The following is a 23423-nucleotide window of genomic DNA, read 5'->3' on the forward strand; positions in this document are numbered from 1 at the left end:
CGACCGTCTTTAGAATGTCAAGCTTTAACGAGCTGTGTCTTATATCTTAACTACAATAGTTAATGGAATGCAGTGGTTTGATTGGATTTTAAATACATAGTCCCTGGAATAAAGACTATGCCTTACTGATTACAGACCTTTTGTCTAAGGCTACGTACAATCCATTTAAATTGCTGCATTCAATTAACTATTGTATTCAAGATATATTAGACCGGATGGGACACGACACGACCAAGATTCGCATCTACTACATTCTGCTGCTCCATAATTCCAGCATCATACTTTGTAAATGAACATTTCGTTACCATATTGTACTATAGTGTTATCTGATATAGTGATAGATATATCATGCATTTCCCTTCATCACGTGTTCGAAATTTTGCATAGCTTGCATTTGAAATAATTTCAAGCACCATCTCTTTACTCTAAATCTTACGAGATTCCTGAATGGATAAATCGAATGCTGACGTATTGAATGCAAAGGGGGGTTAATCATCGTACAGTTGCTAAAGCAACATTACAGAACACACTTGTTCAACCAACACAGTTCACAGCCACGTTACTTCGCTCAAAATTCATTTTGCGATTTTTCTAGATAATAAGCACAAAATTTATTTTAAAGCAATATCAAATCTCCATTTATTAGTGTATATCATTCGCACATTGGTGCTGTACAAAATAAAGGAAAACAATATATTAATTGCTATTTTGAAACTTTGAGCACTCTATTTAGGAAATAGACGGCTGGCTGTTACGCCATCCAGAATGTAATCGAGCACTCAATTCTGTCCTGATTTGAGCATAGGAAGGATCATTTGCACGACTGTAATTTTCTTCGGGATCGGTTACATGATCGTATAGTTCAGTACCAAACAGATTTGTCCATACTGGTTTATAGTTGGGGGGTCCGGTAAACTCTGGCCACTCTGTATATCTAAAACGATCAGTTCTTATGGTATAACCCATAATATGAGTTTTGTTTTGATATCTTGGATATTGTGAAAATACTGCAGGCTTCCAAGATAGAGACGGGTTGCGTATAAGTGGCATTAAACTCGTTCCCTCTCTGCAGAGTGCTATTTTCGACGAATCTTCCGGACAAATATCCATTTGCTGTAGACCAGCAGCTTCTACCAAAGTAGGAAAGAGGTCCACAAACTCCGTCAGTTTCTCAGTAACAATGCCCTTATCGGTCAACCCTGGTACCCGAATCATCATTGGAGCATGCACGGCATCTTCAAAATTCGTATGCTTGCACCACTCACCATGTTCACCAAGCTGCCATCCGTGGTCACCCCAAAATGATACTATCGTGTCATTACCTAGTCCTAAATTTTCAAGTTCTGCCATTACTCTACCAACCTGAAAGTCGGTATAGGTTAGGGCACTGTAATAAGCTCTTCGGAGATCCATGACAATATCATTTGGTAAAGAAGTATTGATATTCCCAGACGCATTCAATTTGGCAATGTCGGTATAATCCCTTAGTTCACCGTAACTACTCCATGCAACTGACGGCATATTTACGGGGGCATACTCATTGTCTGGAATATGAATGCTCTCTTTCGGGTAGAAACTTAAGAATTCCTCTTCAAATACAAATGGTAAATGAGGTTTATGGAAACCTACTGCTATGAAGAATTGTTTTTCGCCGCTACGAGCCGCCGGTGCAGCCATCCGTAATGTTTTGATTGCGTTGTCTGCAATTTGTCGGTCTGGTAACGGATAAACGTCATACTCACTTTTTGGAACCGCTCGCCAACTTTTGTTTCTTGCAGTATATCTTCCTTGGTCCGGAGCATGGAAGTATGGGACATTCCACGAAATGGGGTCATCATGGTCGGAGGCAACGCCAGGATGAAATATTTTTCCCATTCCCGCTACTGTATATCCATTGATTTTAAAATATTCAGGTATGGTCGTAAAGTTTCCACCAACGTTTCGGAAATACTTCACAAGGTCGTAAACATGAGTAGTATCTGGGCGGCGACCTGTTAAGAGCGACGTCCGACTAGGTGAACAAACTGCTTGCTGAACGTATGCTCTCTTCAACAAAATACTTTTAGCAGCTAAAGCATCTAGGTTTGGTGAGTGCATAGGAGGGTGAACTGGTGTCGGAAAATCTGGTCCATAGAAAGATGACAGTTCTGGTCTCATATCATCTGATGCAAAGAACAGCACATTCTTCCTGCCACTAACAATCAGTAATAACTGCCAAAGAACGGACACGACACAGGTTCGTGGCCACATTTTAATTTCTCCAGCCGAAAGTCTTTCAGTAGAGTAAGCTAATATTATTATATATATATGATAAAGTTATCTAAGTATTCATTATGTGTCAAAGTTCAATACACGTGCTATTGTGTTTGTATACTATTGATATATGTTTATTATCCAGTGTATGGTGTTTTAATACGCATAATAGTATTAATAGAGATAAAAAAAATCCTTTTGCTGATACCGATACTTGAAGGGACAGATTCGCCATCCGTCTGACCTTATAAACGGGAATTGTTTCAGCTAGCTAATCAGTAATAGTGTTCAAAGCTCACCGTCGAAATTTGATCCTTCAAATCCATGTGTGTCTAGAATTATCCGCGTTTGAAAGTTAAAATGATTACTTGTCCTTTCTAGAGACTCATATATAGAAAATACATATATAGGCCCTTGAAATAGAAAGTGAAATTAACAGTATTCTGGAATTTTCGTACATGTCTAATCTATTGGAGCCTCGTTTATCTGCACTTACACTTAAAGAAAAATGGCGAACCTGTAACTTTAAATGGAGAGTCTAATATTTCGCTTTACATACATCTTTTGATACATCTTAATTGCAGCTTTGCATATTGATTTTCAGCATAACTTTCCGATTCTGTGTCAACTACAATTAAATAAACAATGGGACGTTATTAAGATTATTAAGATTGATGCAGGAGTGAGGAAATGGGTAGGCATAACAAAGGGAATGAAAAGAAACAACTAAAAACATTTTAGCTTTATTGTTCGAGAATTAAGCTAAAATGGAGCGATTATAGCTAATCTTACAGATGCATGAAATACAGAAATAACTTGAAAACAGATTGAAAACAAGTCAAGAATTAGAAAATGTAAGTTAAAAGGATAGGTGCGTGATTATTTTTACCAATCGTCTCAGAAACGGAAATTCTTTAGCTAAGTCAATCAGTAATAGTGTTCATAGCTAACCCTCGAAATTTGAGCCTTCAAATCCACGTGTGTCCAAAACTAAGAAGGTTCTCTTGAGACACTGCTATATATAGAAAAGATTTCTATAGAAGTACGAACAGATATTCTTAGTTTGACATATCTTGGAAGGAAGGAATTGTGAGATTTTCGTACATTTCTAGTACTCCTGAAGACTATTTACATATATTCAAGACTAAATCAACCCCTCAAAATGACTCCCCTATTTATACATATTTACCCCTTTATTTTTTTATGCATGTTCTATATAATTAACATAAAACGCCAATTGTCCTTCATACCAGTCATTATAATCAGATAACAACCGATGAACTAGCATTTATTGAAAATTGATAATATAAGAAAGCATTTCAGTCAATTCAATTTTGTTCAACGAAGGTAGACTATTTTTGCGACCTTAATGTCAAAAAGTGAACAGTAGATCAGATACATCTACACATACAGTTCAAAATGCAACTTTACATCTTTGATCGTTTTGAAACGGCAGTCTGTCAATTATTTGGAATTATAATCCTGGTAGTGAAATTGCTTATTTCCGACCTACCCAAAGATTCAAATGGCAATAACTGTACCACCCTCTAAGTCTGGTGTGACTTAAACGAGTCTTTATCATGTAAGATAACAACCTATGAACTATCAAATCAATTATTGAAAGTTGATAATGTATAATATTCACCAGTCAATATTATATTTGCTCAACGAATTGTTGTGGTAGACTATTTCTCCAGCCTTTATGCAACTGTTCCATGAGTAAGAATTTAGCATCGTGATATTCCACATCAGAGACACGATTGTTATTTTCTGGAGAATCTATTTCAAGGTCATATAACTCTACACCGTACACATGGTTCCAATTGGGTTTGTATTCGGGATAACCCTGGAATCCTACCCATTCTGTATAATGGTACCTGTCTGTACGTATTGAATATCCCATTACAGATTGTCCCATTGGGTAACGTGGATATTGTGTGAATACACCAGTTTTCCATTCACGCGTTGGGTCAGTCACAAGTGGCATCATGCTTAAACCTTCTGTACAGAGCTGCACTTCTGAAGATTCTGTTGGACACATTGATAATGGTTCAAGCTCAGCTGCTTCTGCAAGTGTTGGAAACAAATCGACAAATTCCACAAGTCTGTTTGATACAACACCATTATCTGTTCTGCCGGGAATTCGTATCATCATCGGAGCATGGATGGATTCCTCAAAGTTCGTGTGTTTACACCATTCTCCATGTTCACCTAGCTGATAACCATGATCACCAATGAAAGACACGATGGTATTGTTACTTAATCCCAGATCATCCAATTCCTGAAGGATTCTTCCGATCTCAAAATCAATGTAAGATACTGAAGTGTAGTATGCCCGGGTCAAGTCTTGTATCACATGAATAGGGATAGTGGTGTTTGGATTTCCAGTAACATTTAAAGATTTGATATCTCTATAATTCATCAGTTCCCAGTATTTATGCCACGCAATGTAAGGCATGCCTTGTGGTATAAAACCATTATTGGGTATATGGATACTATCATTTTGATAAAAGGTTAGAAACTCCTCCGGAAAAACAAAAGGAAGATGTGGTTTATTGAATCCTATGGCCACAAAGAATGGTTTGTCGTCCAAGCGACTTGCTGGACCAATGTATCGTAACACTTCGATGGCATGATCTGCAAGTTTCGAATCTGGTAAAGACAAATTTTGATATTCACTTTTTGGAACTGAGCGCCAACTGACGTTCTTGGTTTCGTATTGTTCAATATCTTCGACGTGGAAATACGGCTCTGTCCATGAAATGGGATCGTCGTTACTAGAAGCACGAATTCCAGGATGAAAAATTTTACCCATTCCGATTGTTCGGTAGCCATTCTCCTTGAAATACTGAGGAATCGTTGTAAAATTTCCACCAACGTCGCGAAAATAACGTTTCAGGTCGTAGACGTGAGTTGTATCTGGTCTGCGACCTGTGAGGAAAGATGTGCGACTAGGAGAGCAGAATGCTTGTTGAACATATGCCTTTTTTAAAAGTAAACTTTTCGATGCTAAGCTGTCCAAATTAGGCGTGTAAATCTGAGTCTGGTAATTCTTTCTATAGACACCGATATCCGGTCTAAGATCGTCTGCAACAATGAATAACACATTCTTTTTCCCGGATGCACATTGTAAATTTAACAGAAAAAATATCAGAACTATTGAGTTCATTTTGAAAGAAATATAAAACTGACAATGAAATTGTTGTTGGTATGAAAGGTTGCGGAAATATATTTTAGTAGTGTTGTTTGTCTGTGACATTTAAATCTTCAACCTGATTAAAATATTAGTATTAACCTGTTAAACACGAGGGATTAATATGTCAGTCTGGTTTATCATTATAAAGAGACAATGAGATCAAGTGTACCGGTACTCAGAATTCCTTCCCATGTGATAATGCAAAATGGTCTTCTGTCTCAGGTCTTTAAAAAAAATAAGTCGTGATGTAGTTTGTTATGTTAAATAAAAACAAAATTTCACGGAAAACATCCATTTAAACTGTTGCTACGGCTGATTCATATAGCCTAATTTCGTCTATAAATATTATTTTTCAAAATTAAATCCGACGTACGATCCTTCTTAATTTTATAACAAAAGCGTCAATGTATGTTATTAACTATCTTGTGGCAATTGACCTTTCACAGGGTCTGGGGGGGGAAGAATGGCCCAATTGTCCACCTCCTGAAATACGGAGAAATATTATATTACTCTAATTTCACTTAATATTAATGTAATGTGTTCAAGTTTTATGCCACGCAACCCACCAAAAATTTACGATTGATTCTCTAAGTCACAGAGACCGAAATGGGCCATGACAGTTTTTTTGTGATCAGCATGAATAAAATGTGTGAGTTTTGTTTCTTTTATATAAAATAATATACAAATTTCATCAGTGTTATTTACATTAACACATTATTTTGTTAAAATATCACAGAAAAAACGTCCGCTATAGTCATTTATTTATTTCTTCTTCTTCTTTGACTTTGATTTGTCCTTTTTGTCTTTTTTCTTCGATTTTATGGTAACAGTATCCTCATTATCTATTTGCGAAATAACAGAGGTTTTCTTTGTTGGGCTTTCCTTTGGGGATATTAAGGCACAAGAAGCCGGTCCAACCGAAGAAATAACTGACTCTTTCCGATCAATAATTTCTTGACCACTGATTGAGAGACCGTCAACGTGAAACGATCCTGGATCAAACAAATCTGTTTCCGTCACATCGAAATCTGACGAGGTGTCAGAATCAATTTCTTCCGAATCTGACATTAATTGGGTTTTATTTCGTCTCTTAGATTTCGACGCCACACCATGTCTTCTTCTCTTTTCCTTTTTAGCTGCTTTTTTATCCAGCAGAAATTGACCAGACAATCCTTCGATAATGTTAGACGCGCTCTCTTGATAAACACCCGAATAGTTAACGGTGCCTGTCTTGTGTTTGATACGTCTTTTTGAAGCACCTCGTTTCGACACGCCTCCACTGGTTTGCGGTTCAGTAGATGATTCGGAATCATACGAAATTTGTGTATCGAAGCCATTTTCGTCGAAAGTAATTACAGTATCAAGGAATTTCGATACCTCATAAGCACTTTGGTCCTTAGTAGTGGATGTATCGTAAGGGTTTGATTTCATCGATGGTGATGCGTTGGGATAAACTACTTCAGATTCATGAACTGAAGATTTCACATTCGCCTGATCGATGGACTGGGATGTGGAGGTTTTTGTCTTAGAAGAGTTCGCATTTTTAGACGTATGCTCAGCAATACCATCATTATTCACCATTACACCATTCTTGTTGAATTTCCCTTGTCTTCCTAATTGCTGTTTATCAACAGATTCGCCATTGTTACCATCATTTTCTTCAAAGTCGCTACTGACATTAGTCCCACCGTGTCCCTTGTAAGAGGAATCTTTAGAATTGATAATTTTACTCTTGCTATTCTTAGCTGAATTCTTTCCAGTTTGCTGTGCAGCCGAGTTAATCCCACTTTCAACAGAAGCTTGACCTTTGGGAGAATTTATGGAATCACCAGTGTCCTTATCGTCTGAACCTTGAGCGTTTTGAATGAAATTCGATCCATTTTTGGATGAATTGTGACGTTTCTTCTGAGCACCCTTTTTCTCAGTAACCAGCTTGTTCACATTATTCTTTGATACGGTTGCACCAGACGCCGAGATAGTACCGTCATTGATACTGGTACGATCGTTGCTTCCACCTTTCTTCGCATGACCCCCTTTAGATCTGTCATCTGATACCTTCTGATGTACACCGGATCCAATATTTCCGTCTTTAGAAGAATCGTTGAGGCTATTCTGTTTATCACTCTTGGCTGGTGACTGCGTCGTGTTCAGTAACAAAGCAGAACTAGACGCTAAAACAACTCCGTCATCGCCACTAGCATGACCTTGAATGATGTCGTTTCCTACCCCACCACCTTTGATTTTGCTTGAAGTCATTGCTTTATTCTGAGTAGAATCAGACCCATTTGGTCCCTCGTTGATGAAATTATCGAGATTCTTTTGTCTACCCTCGCCAATCTTTGCTGAAGTATCTTCTCCATTATGAAAAGTTGCAACATTTGTGGCGGAGATTGCCGTTTCATCATCTGGGGCATGAATGCTTTTGACATTTCCGCCTTTGCTTGAATTTAATGGTACATTTCGGGTAACATTAGATCTGTTAGGTGCTTTGTTGTGCGAATTGTCTTCATTTTCCCGTTTACCCGTGGTATTGCTAACTGTTGCATGTTTTGTGTTTTGTAGTGTAGTTAGATTACTGGCTAAAATGGCCTCTCCACTACCACGGACATCTTTGAAATCATCGTTGTTCACATCCATGTTGTTCTTGCTACTGTCATTAGTTTGACCTGTCCGTATATCAGAATTTGAACTTCCTCTTACCTTACCACCACGCCCATCTGTTTCTTTATATGATGATTTAGTAATATTTGCCGTGTTCTGTGTCGTGGAATTGGAATATGTGTGGCTCTTGGTGTACTCTTGTGAATTTGAAGTGGGGTTCTGTTGAGCAGATGTGGTGTTTTTAGCATCACCATTTTTAGAAATAGTTTGGAGTTTGTGTGTGGTAGCTGCGGCTTGAGATAACATTGGTTGCGTTATGGTTGTAACAGGTTTGTCATCCGAAGGGTCTAACCTTGGTACTACTTCTAGGGGCTTTTGTGTGCGTTTAGTTCCGATTACAACATTGCCGGATGATCTGCGATTGTTCACTTTTTCATCCATAAATTGTAGCTGTGACTCTTCTTTGTTGTTATTCGAAAGAATGTATACACCCGTTGTACTAGTTGGGCTGTTCGCTTTATTTCTATCTTGCTGATGGAGTCCATTGTGTTGTTTTTCTGTGAAAAAAAACTTATTACAATTTACTCATATACACGAACATTATATTTCGTGGTATTATTTGATATAAAGAATGAGCCACTAATATAGTCCACAGAGATTAGGCTCGTAGCTATAGGGGACAGGGGCATTTGCCATTGCCTCCGAATATATTACTCCCCACACCCAGGAAAAATCAAGTCTGGCTGCGGGCCTGACGTAGATCAGTTTCGCTTCTGACCTAGTGTTCCATAACTTATTGTTTACAGTTTGTCCAAATAAAACGAGCTGAATTATTAAATTGTAAACGACAAAATCAAACAAGAAAAATTCGAGAAATACGATAAAAATCAAGCACATTTAGCCATTATGACCAAATAGTTTTTCGGGGGTTTGGGCAAGAAAAGAACATATAGAGGAATCTTTAGTAACATGCTAGAATCCCTTCCCAGAAATCTATTTAGTTCTCAATTTAATTGGACAACATGAAAGTGTGTAATGTGGAGTTAAGTCAACCTGATGCCAAACTGTAACTGGTTATTTGGTATATTTATACGATAAAGGAGATTCTGTTAAATGGAATTAAAAGTGTACCTTTTGGAAACGCACTCTCTGTGGAATCAGCAACTTTGGCTTTCTTTCTTTTCTTAGCTCTTATGCACAGAATGATTAGCAATACCAATACTAGTAAGAATATTACTCCAACTAAAGCACCAACTATAATTGGAATATTATCATCATCAGTAGCACCCGTAGGCGGACCGGATGTGGTTGTTGGGTTGGGAATGGCTGGAACAATAAACGAAGATGCGGTTTAATGGTGATTAAAAAAAAAGCATAACAATAGTTTCGAAGAATGATTTCGTCATAATATTTTCGGTCCGGTTTCTTTCCCAGAATATCAGATTTCACAAAAGTTTTCTCTGGCAGTGGGGGGATGCAAGAAGTACAATATCTGAAATGACTTCAGATATAAGAAGATCGGATATGTCTTTTACTAGTTAAATGCACCATTAAAAGTTTTAAACCTGCGATAATTGGCATGACAATTGGGTCACAATAACATTTATAGTAATATACACATACAGCATTTCTGAACGCAAATTAAATGAAATGAATGTGAATGACTTTATATAATTATATAAGAGTTTCTAGAATTAATGATTTAACATTTTGGATAATGTAAATATATATAGTAGACCTACTTACGACATAGAACTGAAATGTAAAAATAATATATAAAAAATAGAGCGATAAAATTGGATCTTGTCGTAATTCTGATTTATTTGTGGTTAAAAGGCACCTTAGATAAATGATCCTTAGAATATCCCTTGCAATAGAAAACGTTTCAGTCAGACCGTATTGTAGTTATTTTACTATCTTAAATGGTGATTAAAATAAGGCTATGAATTATAAATGAGCTTCAAAAACTGAACTTGAGTACCAATAATAGGCTTGTCCTTTGTCATTACTGAGATAACAAATAATACACGAAAGAAATCAAACAGTAAATAAAATTCCCAAACAAAGAAATAACTATAGCACAAATAATGACACTAGAGGACAATGTAAAGTGTAGCGCATTTTCTTACCTTGTGGTTGCAATGTGAATTTAAATCCGGGACTGGAAACACTGGTACCTGATTGACCCAATTCACAATCTGTAGGATACTGCGTCATCAGTAACTCATCACCACTTCTTTCTATCGCCTAAACGTAAAAGTGGGCAAATTCAAAAGTGTATGTCAATTTTAAAAATGTAAATAGTTTTAGCAGCTGTTACAACGCATCACTTCGGGTTAACTGATAGCTGATATTATGCTCCATTTAATAACTAGGATTGTATATTCTTAGAGGGAATTATTGTGCAATTTAGACGCTGGTGAAATTGTTTCATAATTGTTGGTTGTGGCCAAAATTATTGCGAACCTTCCCACGTTTTCAGATATGACAGAGGAGATATAGCCTAATATAACTATGATAGAATACCTACCAAACAAGAGAATCTGTAAGATGTCGGACCATCTACTGTCACATCTTTATTGTATAGAGTAACATACGTAACAGTGCTGAACTGTAGCGTAGCCGTACATAGTAAATAACCACCAACTGAAATTGATACAAATATATAACAAATTTGTCATTTAGACCACTCTTTGTCAGTGATGCTGTGGATCCTGTTGTATATGTCAGGAAAACAAAGTTTAAACGATCCCCAAAGTATCCATTTTAATCATGGTTACAAATAAATAAATTGCACCAGCTAAAAAAATGGATACACATTACAGGGGTCTTAACTATACGAAACTACGTATGGTTCTTGAATGGAAGTAATACACACGAATGGATGTTCTTATGTTTCAACAAGGTCTTCATATCACAGTTTAAAGCAATTTCTAAACCTTTTAATTTTATTTGAAGACTTAGTTGACTTGTTAAATCGAATAAGTGGTTGTGAACTACGTTCGTGTGTGTTGTTTCCACGTAAGAACCATACATAGTTTCGTATGGGGGCCGAACCTTTGTGTTAATCTTCGTAATAAATGGACCAAATATAAACAATAACAGCTATGTAGACTCTCCTAAATGGACACCAAGTTAACAAACCCAGTGGAAGTGTGGCATCTGTTATTAGGGGACGGGAAGGGCATGCCCTGCTTCGCTAAAGACACACTCCACTGTCGTAATTTTATTCAGGATCAAATTTAAACTTAATCTCAATCTCTAGAGCTTAAAACTAACTTGAGGAAATTACCACCAGAGTGACCGGCCTGATGGTGTGTAATATACCATGAGCTATGTGGAGTCTCTGAAAAGTCGCTGAGTTAAGACGCAATATTCGAGTATAATAAAAAATGTTCAGCACCTGAATATCCAAAGTAATCTCCGGAGCAGCTTGTTTGGTTGGCAGTAATAGAAACACGATTGTTACAGGCTGTAAGAGTAGAAGTACCAGCACATTCAGAAACAAGCGATTCTTGTGAGTAGTTAAATGCTCCTAATAGTATATCAGGGCAGTAGGTGATGGAATTGGCAGCTAGACCCGCTGAAAACAACAAAGCAAAAACACTAGGAGTAGTCGATTGTATTAGTACAACATTCTGGTAGGTGTACATAATCCAGCCTTTGGAATTAAAGTTGTATAGTATCTGTAAGTGTACATAATATATAATGTATAATAATAATCATAAGTGATTTCTTAACTACGGAAACTAAAACAGTGTATGTAGTTTCTGGTAGGTGTACATCTGTCGTAATGATAACTTAGTATACTTAACATGTACACTTTATATCGGAATTCGTATCTTACTTATGGAAACTAAATCAGTATAGTGTGATAACGTAGCTTGCTGTACTTAAACCGGAAGTGGTATCTTACCTATTGAAACTAAAGTAGTATATTGTACATCGTTTCTGGTAAGTGTACATATATCTGAAAGTGTTACTGTTATAGTGTCAGAATAAACAGCTCCCCTTTCATTATTACTTATTTCACTGGTTGTTTCTAAAAACGAAATGAAACTAATGTATACGTTTAAAATTCCGTCGTGTAGGATATTGTTTGATTATTTACAATTGAAACGTTCTCTCTCGATCACAATCATTGAAAAAATTCGGTATTTCAGGATATTTACTGAATACAAAATTATTTATTTCCCAGGATGGCCTGTGTATATAATATCCTCACAGGACATCAGTTCCAAAATTAAAGGAAATTTTCTATATCGGCTTACTGCCAAAAATATAGATGATTTAGTTTATTGTATTAAATGACAGCAATGCTTCGCTATACAATGTCCAAAGGTACTTACCAGTTATCTCATAGATATAAAAAGCCTTGTCCCCCACTGCTACCATGTCATAACAGATGTAAATATAAATATAAGTATTGGGTAATATATTGTTATAACGTTCAGATCTGCAAAATAGTAATTGGTTAACTTATTTCACGATTACATTTTACAAATAAGAAATATTTGCTTTACAGTTTATTTCCAGTTTCTAATGACCGGGTTCAAAGAACGGTTAAATAAGCTTAATGAAATAGAATAAAAAAAATTATCTTGATATTGTACTTATTTAAGAGATCTGTAGAACCGAGTTAATGACGTCATTTATTTAGATTATTACTTTGAAATTAAAAAAAAAGAATAAGGGTATTTCATTAGGTTTCTTTCGGCCAAGAATTAGACGATTGCATTCCTTTAAATTTAACATGAAAGCAACTGTTAACAATACGTTAATGTGGTTTGTTGAATTTATACTCATATATTCGTTATATTTATAGTGGCCAGTAACCAATTGTCCTTTTTGTAACTTTATTTTTTGTCCTAATCAGGGTGGTAAAGTCATGTTTTACCTAATTTGACGAAAACAGCAATGTTCATATCAATTTTGTCTTGCATTGACATTGTCAAATTCATATCTAATCTACATACTAGTATTTCCATTAAATTTAATACATCAGATAAGTACTTTGCTTTCAATTGAAACACGATAGTCCAAGAATTTCAAAATGATAAAAACTTGGGAAATATATTGTGTTCCGTATAAAACACAATGTTTATAAATTTTATTTAAGAACAATATTTGTTGCTAATCGATTAAAAGATCAATTAATTTCTTACCGTAAAACATACTGAGATCCTTCTGTAATATAACAGGTAAATACATCAACAGTCTGTTTCTTTGATTCCAGATTAAAGCCAGTGACTGTAGATGGAGAAGTAAAAGTTAAAGTTTTGGTGTCTCTGGAACGTAACCATTGTCCTTGAAGACTGCTAGGAAAGGTACATTGCGACGATACTGAAATAGTAATATTAATTATGTTTCATAATTGGTTTCTTTTTTTTCCTATTAAGCGCATGAACCATTTCAGTCATAATAGATTTATGATTGGAATTTGATATATTTTAATTAAGTTGTGTGATATTTTAAAAATACTATGTAATAGTCTAAAAACTGTGTTGAAAATCGGACTATTTATAAGGTACAGAAGTTGTGTGAACTTGGACTCAAGTGCTGAAAGTTAAAAACTTTGTAAAAAAAAAGAAAATATTTGCATTTGGGAAAGTATAGTAATAATAAAATTTAGACAGACATAAAAATTACACCATCTTACCATCATAAATAAAACACAATAAAACTGTCCAGACGTAATTTGGCACGTTCATTTTCTTCTAATCAACAAATTTGAAATATTAATCCGTATTTTACTCGCAAATCCTATAAAAATTGCCGTCTTCAGACATGGTCACTGACATGACGTCACGTCTTGTAGCAAAACATAATAAATGGGAGAGATATTATTTGTGTTCATTTTGTTTTCTACAAAAATGACATTTGTTATAAATGTTTTGTGTGTGTATGTTGAGTTGGTCACAGCAAGAGAACAAAAGTCGCTATGGTTCATTGTTTATATTTGAATACCTCGTATGGTCTTTAAACGATCAATTCATTACAAGCTGGACATTCAGTTGTCTTCTTATTTATACGAACACTAAGAATACATACATGCATAAATATTCCGAAATCATCTAACAATAACGCACAAAAATTTACGAAATATTATTTAAAATAGAAAAAAACAACCGCAAAACGAAATCCAAATAACATTTTGACGAAACATTTGTAGCAGCGAGTGAAATAAAAATAACATTGCCGCCTTATCAAAAAGCATTTTTTTTTTAATACCAAACCATGTTATTAGAAAGAAAGAGTTATTAGTAAAGATAGATTACAGATAGTGTTTGAGACAAATGCAGTTGGAAACATTTTGAGGCGCGTTTGGAGGACCAACCTATTCCATATACGTACAGACTTGCATTCGATACCGGCGTCCATAGTTTTCTGTCCACAGTTTTGTACGATTGCATTAATCTTTCCACATCATTCTTTACGCGAGTTGTCCGAATAATTTTGCCTTTGTCGGAATGACAAAAATGAGATTACATAAAATATTAGGAATATGGAATATCTGAAGGACACAGAATATCATTTTAACTAATTCTCCAGACAAAATATTCGTATAGACAGCAATGTTTACTAGCGAAATAAAATATGAACGGCCTTGATTGTCATTCTAAGCATATGTTAATGTTCATTTTATGACTTTATAAAGTGATCGAAAGTCATTGGTGATGCGCTTCATCGCATTGGTGAAATAAATGTATACAGAGAGGCATAAACGTTGTTCAAGTGGACACATCGATAAAACCTTAATTACAAAATCAAAAGGTTTTCTCGAGCAATGATATTTAAGGTGGTCTGGTCCTAGACTGACCTTGCGTCTGGTACCTTGAGAGTGAACCTTTCTGTTTTCGGCAACAGCTGCTGATAGATTACTGGATGTTTTCAACTTACGCAGTTGTCATTAGATGCTTATAATCTATTTTCTGGCAAAAAAGAAATCACCAACATAAGTAAGATCGGATCTGCGAGCATGAGTTCATCACAATTTGCTAATCGTAGTCGAACAAATAATGCAAGGAATCGTTAGTCGACCTGGGCCACTTTTAGCTATTTGAGGGAATATTATCAACCATGAAAGGATCTTCTCGTGTTCATGTTTGAAATTTAAAATTAAAAGGTTGAATTGAATATTTAAATACACATACAGAAACATTAGTTATATTCCTTGAATTGAATGCATTGATAAACATTGGGGAATTTGATACGGACATACACCTTGAAGTGAATATCTTGATAATCATTCAGAAATAAACGCTAAAATATTAGTTGTTTCCCTTGGAGTGCATATCTCAACAACCATTAGGCATCATTATGTGTATCATTTGAAGTGAAAATCTGAATAAAATTCGATACAGCCCTTCATATATATTTTTTTAAAGTATGATGAATGAACACTTTCTGAAAATAAGTAACATCCGTCGATATTCAAGTCGGAAATTCAGCCACTTTCACTGAAAGAATGTAATATTTAGAATATCGAAAGATGATATTAGAAATCTGCTACTTATAATCTAAATCCATTTTTTTTTTTTAAATAAAGCAAAGTTCGGCATATATCCTTATTAATCCTTCTATAAAGGGACAGACAAACTCGTTTTTTTTTGTATTAAATGGTCTTCAGAAGTACAAGAAATGTACATAATTCCTTCAAAAATACTTCAAAATAGGCATATCTCTTTCTTTTTCTATATATTTCTTTCCTGTATGTGGTAGAAACTCAAGAAAGGACGAGTCGTCTTTTTAACTTTCTAACGCAGATAATTCTCGACATGCATGGATTCGATGGCTTAGATTCCGCCGGTGAGCTGTGAACATTACTGATTAACTTAGATAAAAAAAAAATCCGTTTCTAAGACTTAGATTTAACAGAGGAAGAATTAACCTGTCCTTTTTCTCATAGAGCATGATCAATTTAATCAGTTTCAATCTCTACTACTAATATCGTCGCGACGTAATCTTTCTTAGCGTAACTCTGATTAACTCCCTTTATTTCTCTTACTGGAGTAAACTTTAATTTATCAGTCGTTGGTTCTACGGTATTTTCTCCCAATCAATCTTAACGAGCGGTTCAATTTAGGCTGAAGACCATATACCCTCGTCGCGACGTAATCATTATGGGTGCTACTATAAGAAATTGACGTGTTATATTCTAAGGTGACATTGATGTTTTTGCCGCCTTTAATAATGTTTTAATCTAACCTGATAAATAAATATTTGTAGAACTGTTAGGTCATTAGACGTCTAATAAGATGACGTCAGGATACATGGTTATAAAAAATAAATGACATCGCCAATAGTCATTCTACATCTGACATTCGCCGAGAACAGTTCGTATTCTACAAACCATCAATACAGAAATATTTTTTAACATTTTGTTGTCACAAAGGTAAGGAATCCTTTAAAGTTTTGAAGACCCTGGTTTATAAACGAAGTACAAAGTCGAAATACATTCTGCAAGATACAAGACCTTACAGTAAATAGTATGAAAAATAAACCAAATACTATCGATACACAAAATCCAAAACAACATATTGGCATTAAAAATAAGGTATAGTTAAGATTTTTCCTTAACTTCATTTTAATGTATTTCAGATAAACAGTAACAGATATCTCAATATGTTTGATTGGATAAAATCCAGATTTCCCGGCCGTTACGGCAAATATGATGTACCGCAAAGAGTTCATAATGATGTCACCGAGAAGGGCAAGTCCCGAGTTCAACAAGATCTGAAGCACAAAGTTCAAGTTACCGTCAATAAAAATAAAGAAATTAACATTATTTCACCATCTGCGGAAATTGTAGAAGTAACTTCCAGTTTTAAACAGAGTCCAATAGAGAACTTTTTCACTTCTGATGACGAACCTGTATCTTTTGCTACAACATCTTTCAAAGACTTTACTGATAAATCCTCTGGGATATGTTTACCATTAAATGTGATTGACACACATTCATTGCAGCAAAATTGTCAATTATCCGAATGCGTTTTGGTGGATTTGATTCAATTTAAAGAACATGACTCTAAACTAAAATCTTATGAGACTGATTCAGATTCTGGTAGATCGAGTCTATCATATCAAAGTTCCAGTCAATCGTGTGAAAGTCTGGTTTCCATATCAAAAGATAATCCTTACCCTGGACATACAATCACAAGAGCAGACTCCAGAACAAGTTTATATTTATCTGATTCAGAATATAGTTTTGACTCTCAGTGTCCCAAATTAGTAAAAGAAAGTGTATATATACGAGACAATGAATACAGTTTTCATAGTGGCTCATGTCTACATAGTGAATCCCAAACAATTGACAATAGTCGAATGGAACACCTGTTTAGTGAATGTACGCCGTTATCATTAGACAATGATCAAATGGAAAGTCTGTCTAAAAACAGTCTCTGTCTGTCCAATAGTTGTTATAGTTTTGATTCAGACAATATTGCTTTACATAAGTCATTTAATAGAAGTTACATAACAAGTGTATCCAAAAGTAGTGTCTGCGTTTCAGATTGTAACCACAGATTTGACAGCATGAACGATGCATTTGAAGATGAGCTGCCGACTTTCAATCCAAAGATTGGTTTTGGACTCAATAGATGGTACAAACATTGATGATAATTATTGTATATCGAGATGATTGAACTAGTGATCATGAAAGTGCTGTACTTATTTTCTATTAAATTTTGTTATCTATTTCAATGGTTTTTATTTAAAGATACGCATTTTCAATCTCTGGGTCGTTGCATATTATGACACAAGGCGATGTTCAAACCCTTGATAGTGTTTCATAGTTTCTATCTTGGTCCTCTCTCGACGATTCTTCTCAGCATTTCATGATTAAGTATTTTCATCGGCGAGTTCCAAACACTGCATCAGTAAGAAAACACTTTAAAGTGAGCTCAATTCGACAGTGAAATAAGTTGTTTGTTTCAGTGCGAAATATCAGCCGATTAAACAATAGATTAATAGATTGCCAGAACCTTTAAGAATTAGATGATTAATTTTCTTAATACCCCCATTCCACCAAGACACCGATGAATTACTATTTTATTGTCGTCATGTATCGACTAAAATCGTCCCCATATTTGACCCGATTGAGTCCCGACCTCCGTATTATTGCGGAGGGATGAATCACAGACGTTACTCGAGCGATCGATTTTGCGTAGGTACACGGCAAAGGCTCGGTAGAGACCCGCACCTCATCGCAAGTGAGCGATGTTCCTACGTTGTTCGGCCGAGAGCGGCCAAATGTAGGCGTAGGTTGACGAAAGGATCCACGGGAAACCGAAATTAAAGATCTTCGGGCAGTTTTCGGTCTTTTGCTTATGAGGCCATTTTTCAAAGGAATGGTTTGGTCCTGACAATGCCGACCATTTTTGGTCGATCGGGCGCATTTTTTGCTAAAAAGCATTAATGAGCAGTGTCCTATATATTCGGGGAAGATCTGGAGTGATGGGTACTTTTTTAAAACGTAAATAAATATAGATCGGGTTCTGCCGAAACCAGAACAATCCTAGGTGATATGGAGGTATTAAAGTTGATCATGAATAGTATCATACTTTCAGATGACAATACTTGCAATATCATTGTTCATGTTAGCCTATTACACCTGCATCAATAACAAGTTGTATTAAATTGCTTAATATATGATGGTCTATAGTCTAAAGTTCAATTTTAACCATCACCCTTCAAAATGGTTCATGACGTTTTTATTGTTACACGACAAAAGTTTTTGAAACTCATCTACATTTTGTCACGTGCAGTTAGTGGATCTCTGTGAATCCGCTCCTCTGATCTGTATCAGTAATAAACGAGTTTCAAAGGAAGAGTATATTTATGTTCCAATATAAACAGTATTTCCTATACTGTATTGATACGCAGGGCCTTTTTCAGGATATTATTCAATGAGAATGACACTAAACCTTGGTTTGAAACATCAAGTCAATGTTCATTTCATGCAGCAAAATGTCATTGGACTGAAAAATTGCCACCATTACCAAATGGGTTTTGGATATAAGTAAGGCCAGTCTGAATGATTTTGATTTGATTTCCACCGCAAAATAGGAACATAAAGTAGTTATAGAGCAAACTAGTCATATATAACTTAGCACCAGTTGGCTATTATCTCCATCAGTCGTAGGGTATTGACTTCAATCTAAGAAAGTTTAGATTTGGTGAGAACAAATCAATTTTATACTAAATTCGCACTTCTTTTAATTTATCATAAATAGTGCTTCATATTGCTTTTTCAAGAGCATAAAATGCACTAACTATTTTTCAATCAATGTTTCTAGAGTCCTTTTAATAGTCTATGCATGAAACTTAAAAACGAAAAAAATTAATTTTTCCTACAACAAAATCTGTCTATATCATGTATATACATATAAATTATTATTTACATACAGTCAAGTAACTTAATTTCGTGGAAACCTATTATTCGTGGATTTCCGGAAATGTTTAATAATTTACATGAGCGACCTTGCGCGACCTCCGCATTAGTTAGTTTTCATAAACATGGGTTTTCTCTACAATATCAGCTAGTAGAATGAATCCAGTAATTTCAAGCAAGGTAAAATGTATTAATGTTTACTTTGACAAATACAAAATGGCGGATTTCAGTTATTACCAAACGTCACCATTTTTTTATCGGCCAAATTTCCTTAAAAATTTCTATGGAACACAAAGTGGACCATATTCTTATGTTGTTTCAGTGACTTTTATCAATAAATCACGCTACGTATCTTATTTTGTCAGTCACTATTTTATTTTAGAATCGTGGATCTTTGAAGGAATTGTCACAAGTTATAACGAATTGATATTAAAGATAAATACTAAGAGAAGTTAATTATACCACCCGGTATCCATACAACGTGTTTTTCTCGACTTATTTATAGATCAAACATTGTACACGAAAATAGGTGACGCATTCTGCCGCCGTTGCCGAGTTGGTTGCTCATGAAATATGGGTCAAAGTGAGAGATTCATAAAGAAAATCGAAATAAACCAATTTTAATTATTTTGTAGAATATCTGAGGAAACATCTAATATATAACAAAATTTTTTCGTTTTTTTAACTTTGACGAAATTCGATGTTGAATCCTTATATCCACGAAAATAGGTTACACCACTGTACTTCTTTTGTTTATTTCATTAGGACTAAATATGTTCAATCAAATCCACTCATTAAGTCGCGACGTAATCTCTGTTAACAGTAGCCTTGATTACCCCCCTTTATCTGACCTACTTGATTAAGATCTAATGTTAAAACGTAAACCAACATTTATATAGCTGTATTTTATTTCAATCAGTTTTAATGAAATGTTGAGTTTAGGTGATATATCTTACACCCATGTCGCGACTTAATCATTATGGGTGCTATTTTAAGGAATTGGGGTGATATTTTCTGAATTGATATTAACGATTCTATCGCCGTGAATAATGTGTTAATCTAACCTTGGAGTAATGACTGACTCCAAGATCTAACTAAACGAACATTTCTAATTTAGGCTGAAGACCATATACCCTCGTCGCGACGTAATCATTATGGGTGCTACTATAAGAAATTGACGTGTTATATTCTAAGGTGACATTGATGTTTTTACCGCCTTTAATAATGTTCTTAATCTAACCTGATAAATAAATATTTGTAGAACTGTTAGGTTATTAGACGTCTAATAAGATGACGTCAGGATACATGGTTATAAAAAACAACTGACATCGCTAATAGTCATTCTACAGCTGGCATTCGTTCCCAACAGTTCTTCAGCCTCTTCAAACCTTCAATAAAGAAAAATAAGTTCATTAGACTATCCCTTTTTCGTCACTAAGGTAGGCAGCCTTATATATATATATATATATATAGAGGCAGTACAAAGTCGAAATGCATGTTGTATCTATTCTGACCGCTATATTCGAGTTATTTAAAGTCCTAACGGTAAATAGTTTAAGCTATATTTAATTTTTCAATATCATTTTTAACGTGTTTCAGAATTCTCAAAATGTTTGATTGGATAAAATCCCGATTTCCCGGCCGAAACGGCAAATATGATGTACCACAAAGAGTTCATAATGATGTCACCGAGAAGGGCAAGTCCCGAGTTCAACAAAATCTGAAGCACAAAGTTCACGTTACCGTCAATAAAAACAAAGAAATTAACATTATTTCACCATCTGCAGAAATTGTAGAAGTAACTTCCAGTTTTAAACAGAGTCCAATAGAAAACATTTTCACTTCTGATGACGAACCTTTTGCTACAACATCTTTCAAAGACTTTACTGATAAATCTTCTGGATGGTGTTCACCATTAAATGTGATTGACACACATTTATTGGAGCAGAATTCTAGAATCTCTGAATGTGTTTTGGTGGATTTGATCCAGTTTAAAGAACAGAATTCTAAAGTCATATCTGAGACTGATTCAGATTCTGGAAGATCTAGTCTATCTTGTCAAAGTTCACGTCGATCTTGTGAAAGTCTAGTTTCCAACACAGAAGACAAACCCTTCCATGGAAACTCAAAAACAGACTCCAGAACAAGTTTATATTTATCTGATTCAGCATATAGCTTTGACTCTCAGTGTCCTAAATTTACTGAAATGCTCAGCATTAATTTAGCCGAAGAAAGTTTGTGTTTATCAGAAAATGAATACAGTTTTGACAATGACTCCTATCTACATTGTGAATCCCTATCCATTGACCAAAGTCGAATGCAAAGTCTGCCGTGTGAACTACAATTACTTGACAAGGATCAAATTGACAGTCTGTCTAAAAACAGTGTTTGTCTGTCCAATAGTTGTTATAGTTTTGATTCGGATAATATGGCTTTACATAAGTCATTTAATAGAAGTTACATACGAAGAGTATCCAATAGTAGTGTCTGCCTTTCAGATTGTAACTACAGTTTTGATACCAATTCAGAAAGCTTCGGAGATGCATTGGAAGACGAGCTGCCAACTTTCAATCCAAAAATTGGTTTTGGACTCAATAGATGGTACAAACATTGATAATTATTATTACGATATTAAGATGTTGAACCAAATGATAACTAAAGTGCTGTACTTATTTATTTTTTTTTTATTATTGTTAAAGTTTGTTTTAATATTAAATTTGAGATTGTTTTGTATTAAGTTGTATTTTGATTTGATCATAAAGAACTTAAACATCTATTGGCCTCAATTTATTAACCATCACATTGTCAATCTTTGTGTCGTTGCAGACCAAGCGCTTTCGTGTTTTTGTTTTCAAAACAAATGCGTATCATTGTTCATGTTAGCCTATCACACCTACATCAATAACAAGTTGTATTAAATTGCTTAATATATGATGGTCTATAGTCTAAAGTTCAATTTTAACCATCACCCTTCAAAATGGTTCATGACGTTTTTATTGTTACACGACAAAAGTTTTTGAAACTCATCTACATTTTGTCACGTGCAGTTAGTGGATCTCTGTGAATCCGCTCCTCTGATCTGTATCAGTAATAAACGAGTTTCAAAGGAAGAGTATATTTATGTTCCAATATAAACAGTATTTCCTATACTGTATTGATACGCAGGGCCTTTTCAGGATATTATTCAATGAGAATGACACTAAACCTTGGTTTGAAACATCAAGTCAATGTTCATTTCATGCAGCAAAATGTCATTGGACTGAAAAATTGCCACCATTACCAAATGGGTTTTGGATATAAGTAAGGCCACTCTGAATGATTTTGATTTGATTTCCACCGCAAAATAGGAACATAAAGTAGTTATAGAGCAAACTAGTCATATATAACTTAGCACCAGTTGGCTATTATCTCCATCAATCGTAGGGTATTGACTTCAATCTAAGAAAGTTTAGATTTGGTGAGAACAAATCAATTTTATACTAAATTCGCACTTGTTTTAATTTATCATAAATAGTGCTACATATTGCTTTTTCAACAGCATAAAATACACTATTTTTTTCAATCCATGATTCTATGGGTCTTTTAATAGTCTATGCATGGAACTTAAAAACGAGAAATTTTTCCATCAACAAAATCTGTCTATAACTTGGACAATACATGTATATATAAGTCATAATTATGTGACAGTGTGGTTTATTTGACTGTCCCTTTAAACAGTTGTTTTTTATACTTCACTGCACCAGCCAATCACCTGTAAATACCCCTTTGTTTTGATCTATTTATATCTTGGGATTCACCTTTCTGTCTGTCTTCTGGGGTGAGCTGTTTTCATCCTCACCCTAGTTACTGTGTGTATTAGATACCACATTTTCATCATTAACTTTGTAGAGTGGAGACTAGATTTGATTCCTTCACCAAATCTAGTTATTCAGTCAGCTATCTGATTAATTCTACATTATTCAGTGAAAGCCTGTGTATATT

The 23423-nt window shown here is 34.9% G+C and overlaps 3 protein-coding genes across 3 annotated transcripts; 2 read left to right on the forward strand and 1 right to left on the reverse strand.

Annotated features, from left to right (window-relative positions):
* Positions 1–729: 729 nt before the first annotated feature.
* Positions 730–5422, reverse strand: LOTGIDRAFT_104488 (hypothetical protein; the record flags this gene model as incomplete). The annotated part of the gene is made up of 3 exons (XM_009057401.1): positions 730–1199; positions 3245–3287; positions 4355–5422. 3 exons carry the CDS (start codon positions 5420–5422, stop codon positions 730–732), a joined length of 1581 nt encoding a protein of 526 aa, XP_009055649.1.
* An 11119-nt stretch (positions 5423–16541) lies between these two features.
* LOTGIDRAFT_153524 (hypothetical protein) lies at positions 16542–17665 on the forward strand (the record flags this gene model as incomplete). Its single annotated transcript, XM_009057402.1, has 2 exons — positions 16542–16607; positions 16652–17665. The coding sequence occupies 2 exons, from the start codon at positions 16542–16544 to the stop codon at positions 17663–17665; spliced, it is 1080 nt and encodes a 359-aa protein (XP_009055650.1).
* A 3386-nt stretch (positions 17666–21051) lies between these two features.
* LOTGIDRAFT_153525 (hypothetical protein) lies at positions 21052–22056 on the forward strand (the record flags this gene model as incomplete). The annotated part of the gene is made up of 1 exon (XM_009057403.1): positions 21052–22056. The coding sequence occupies one exon, from the start codon at positions 21052–21054 to the stop codon at positions 22054–22056; it is 1005 nt and encodes a 334-aa protein (XP_009055651.1).
* Between the last annotated feature and the right edge of the window lie 1367 nt (positions 22057–23423).

Source organism: Lottia gigantea, assembly GCF_000327385.1.
Source record: "Lottia gigantea unplaced genomic scaffold LOTGIsca_3, whole genome shotgun sequence".
NCBI lineage: Eukaryota > Metazoa > Mollusca > Gastropoda > Lottiidae > Lottia > Lottia gigantea.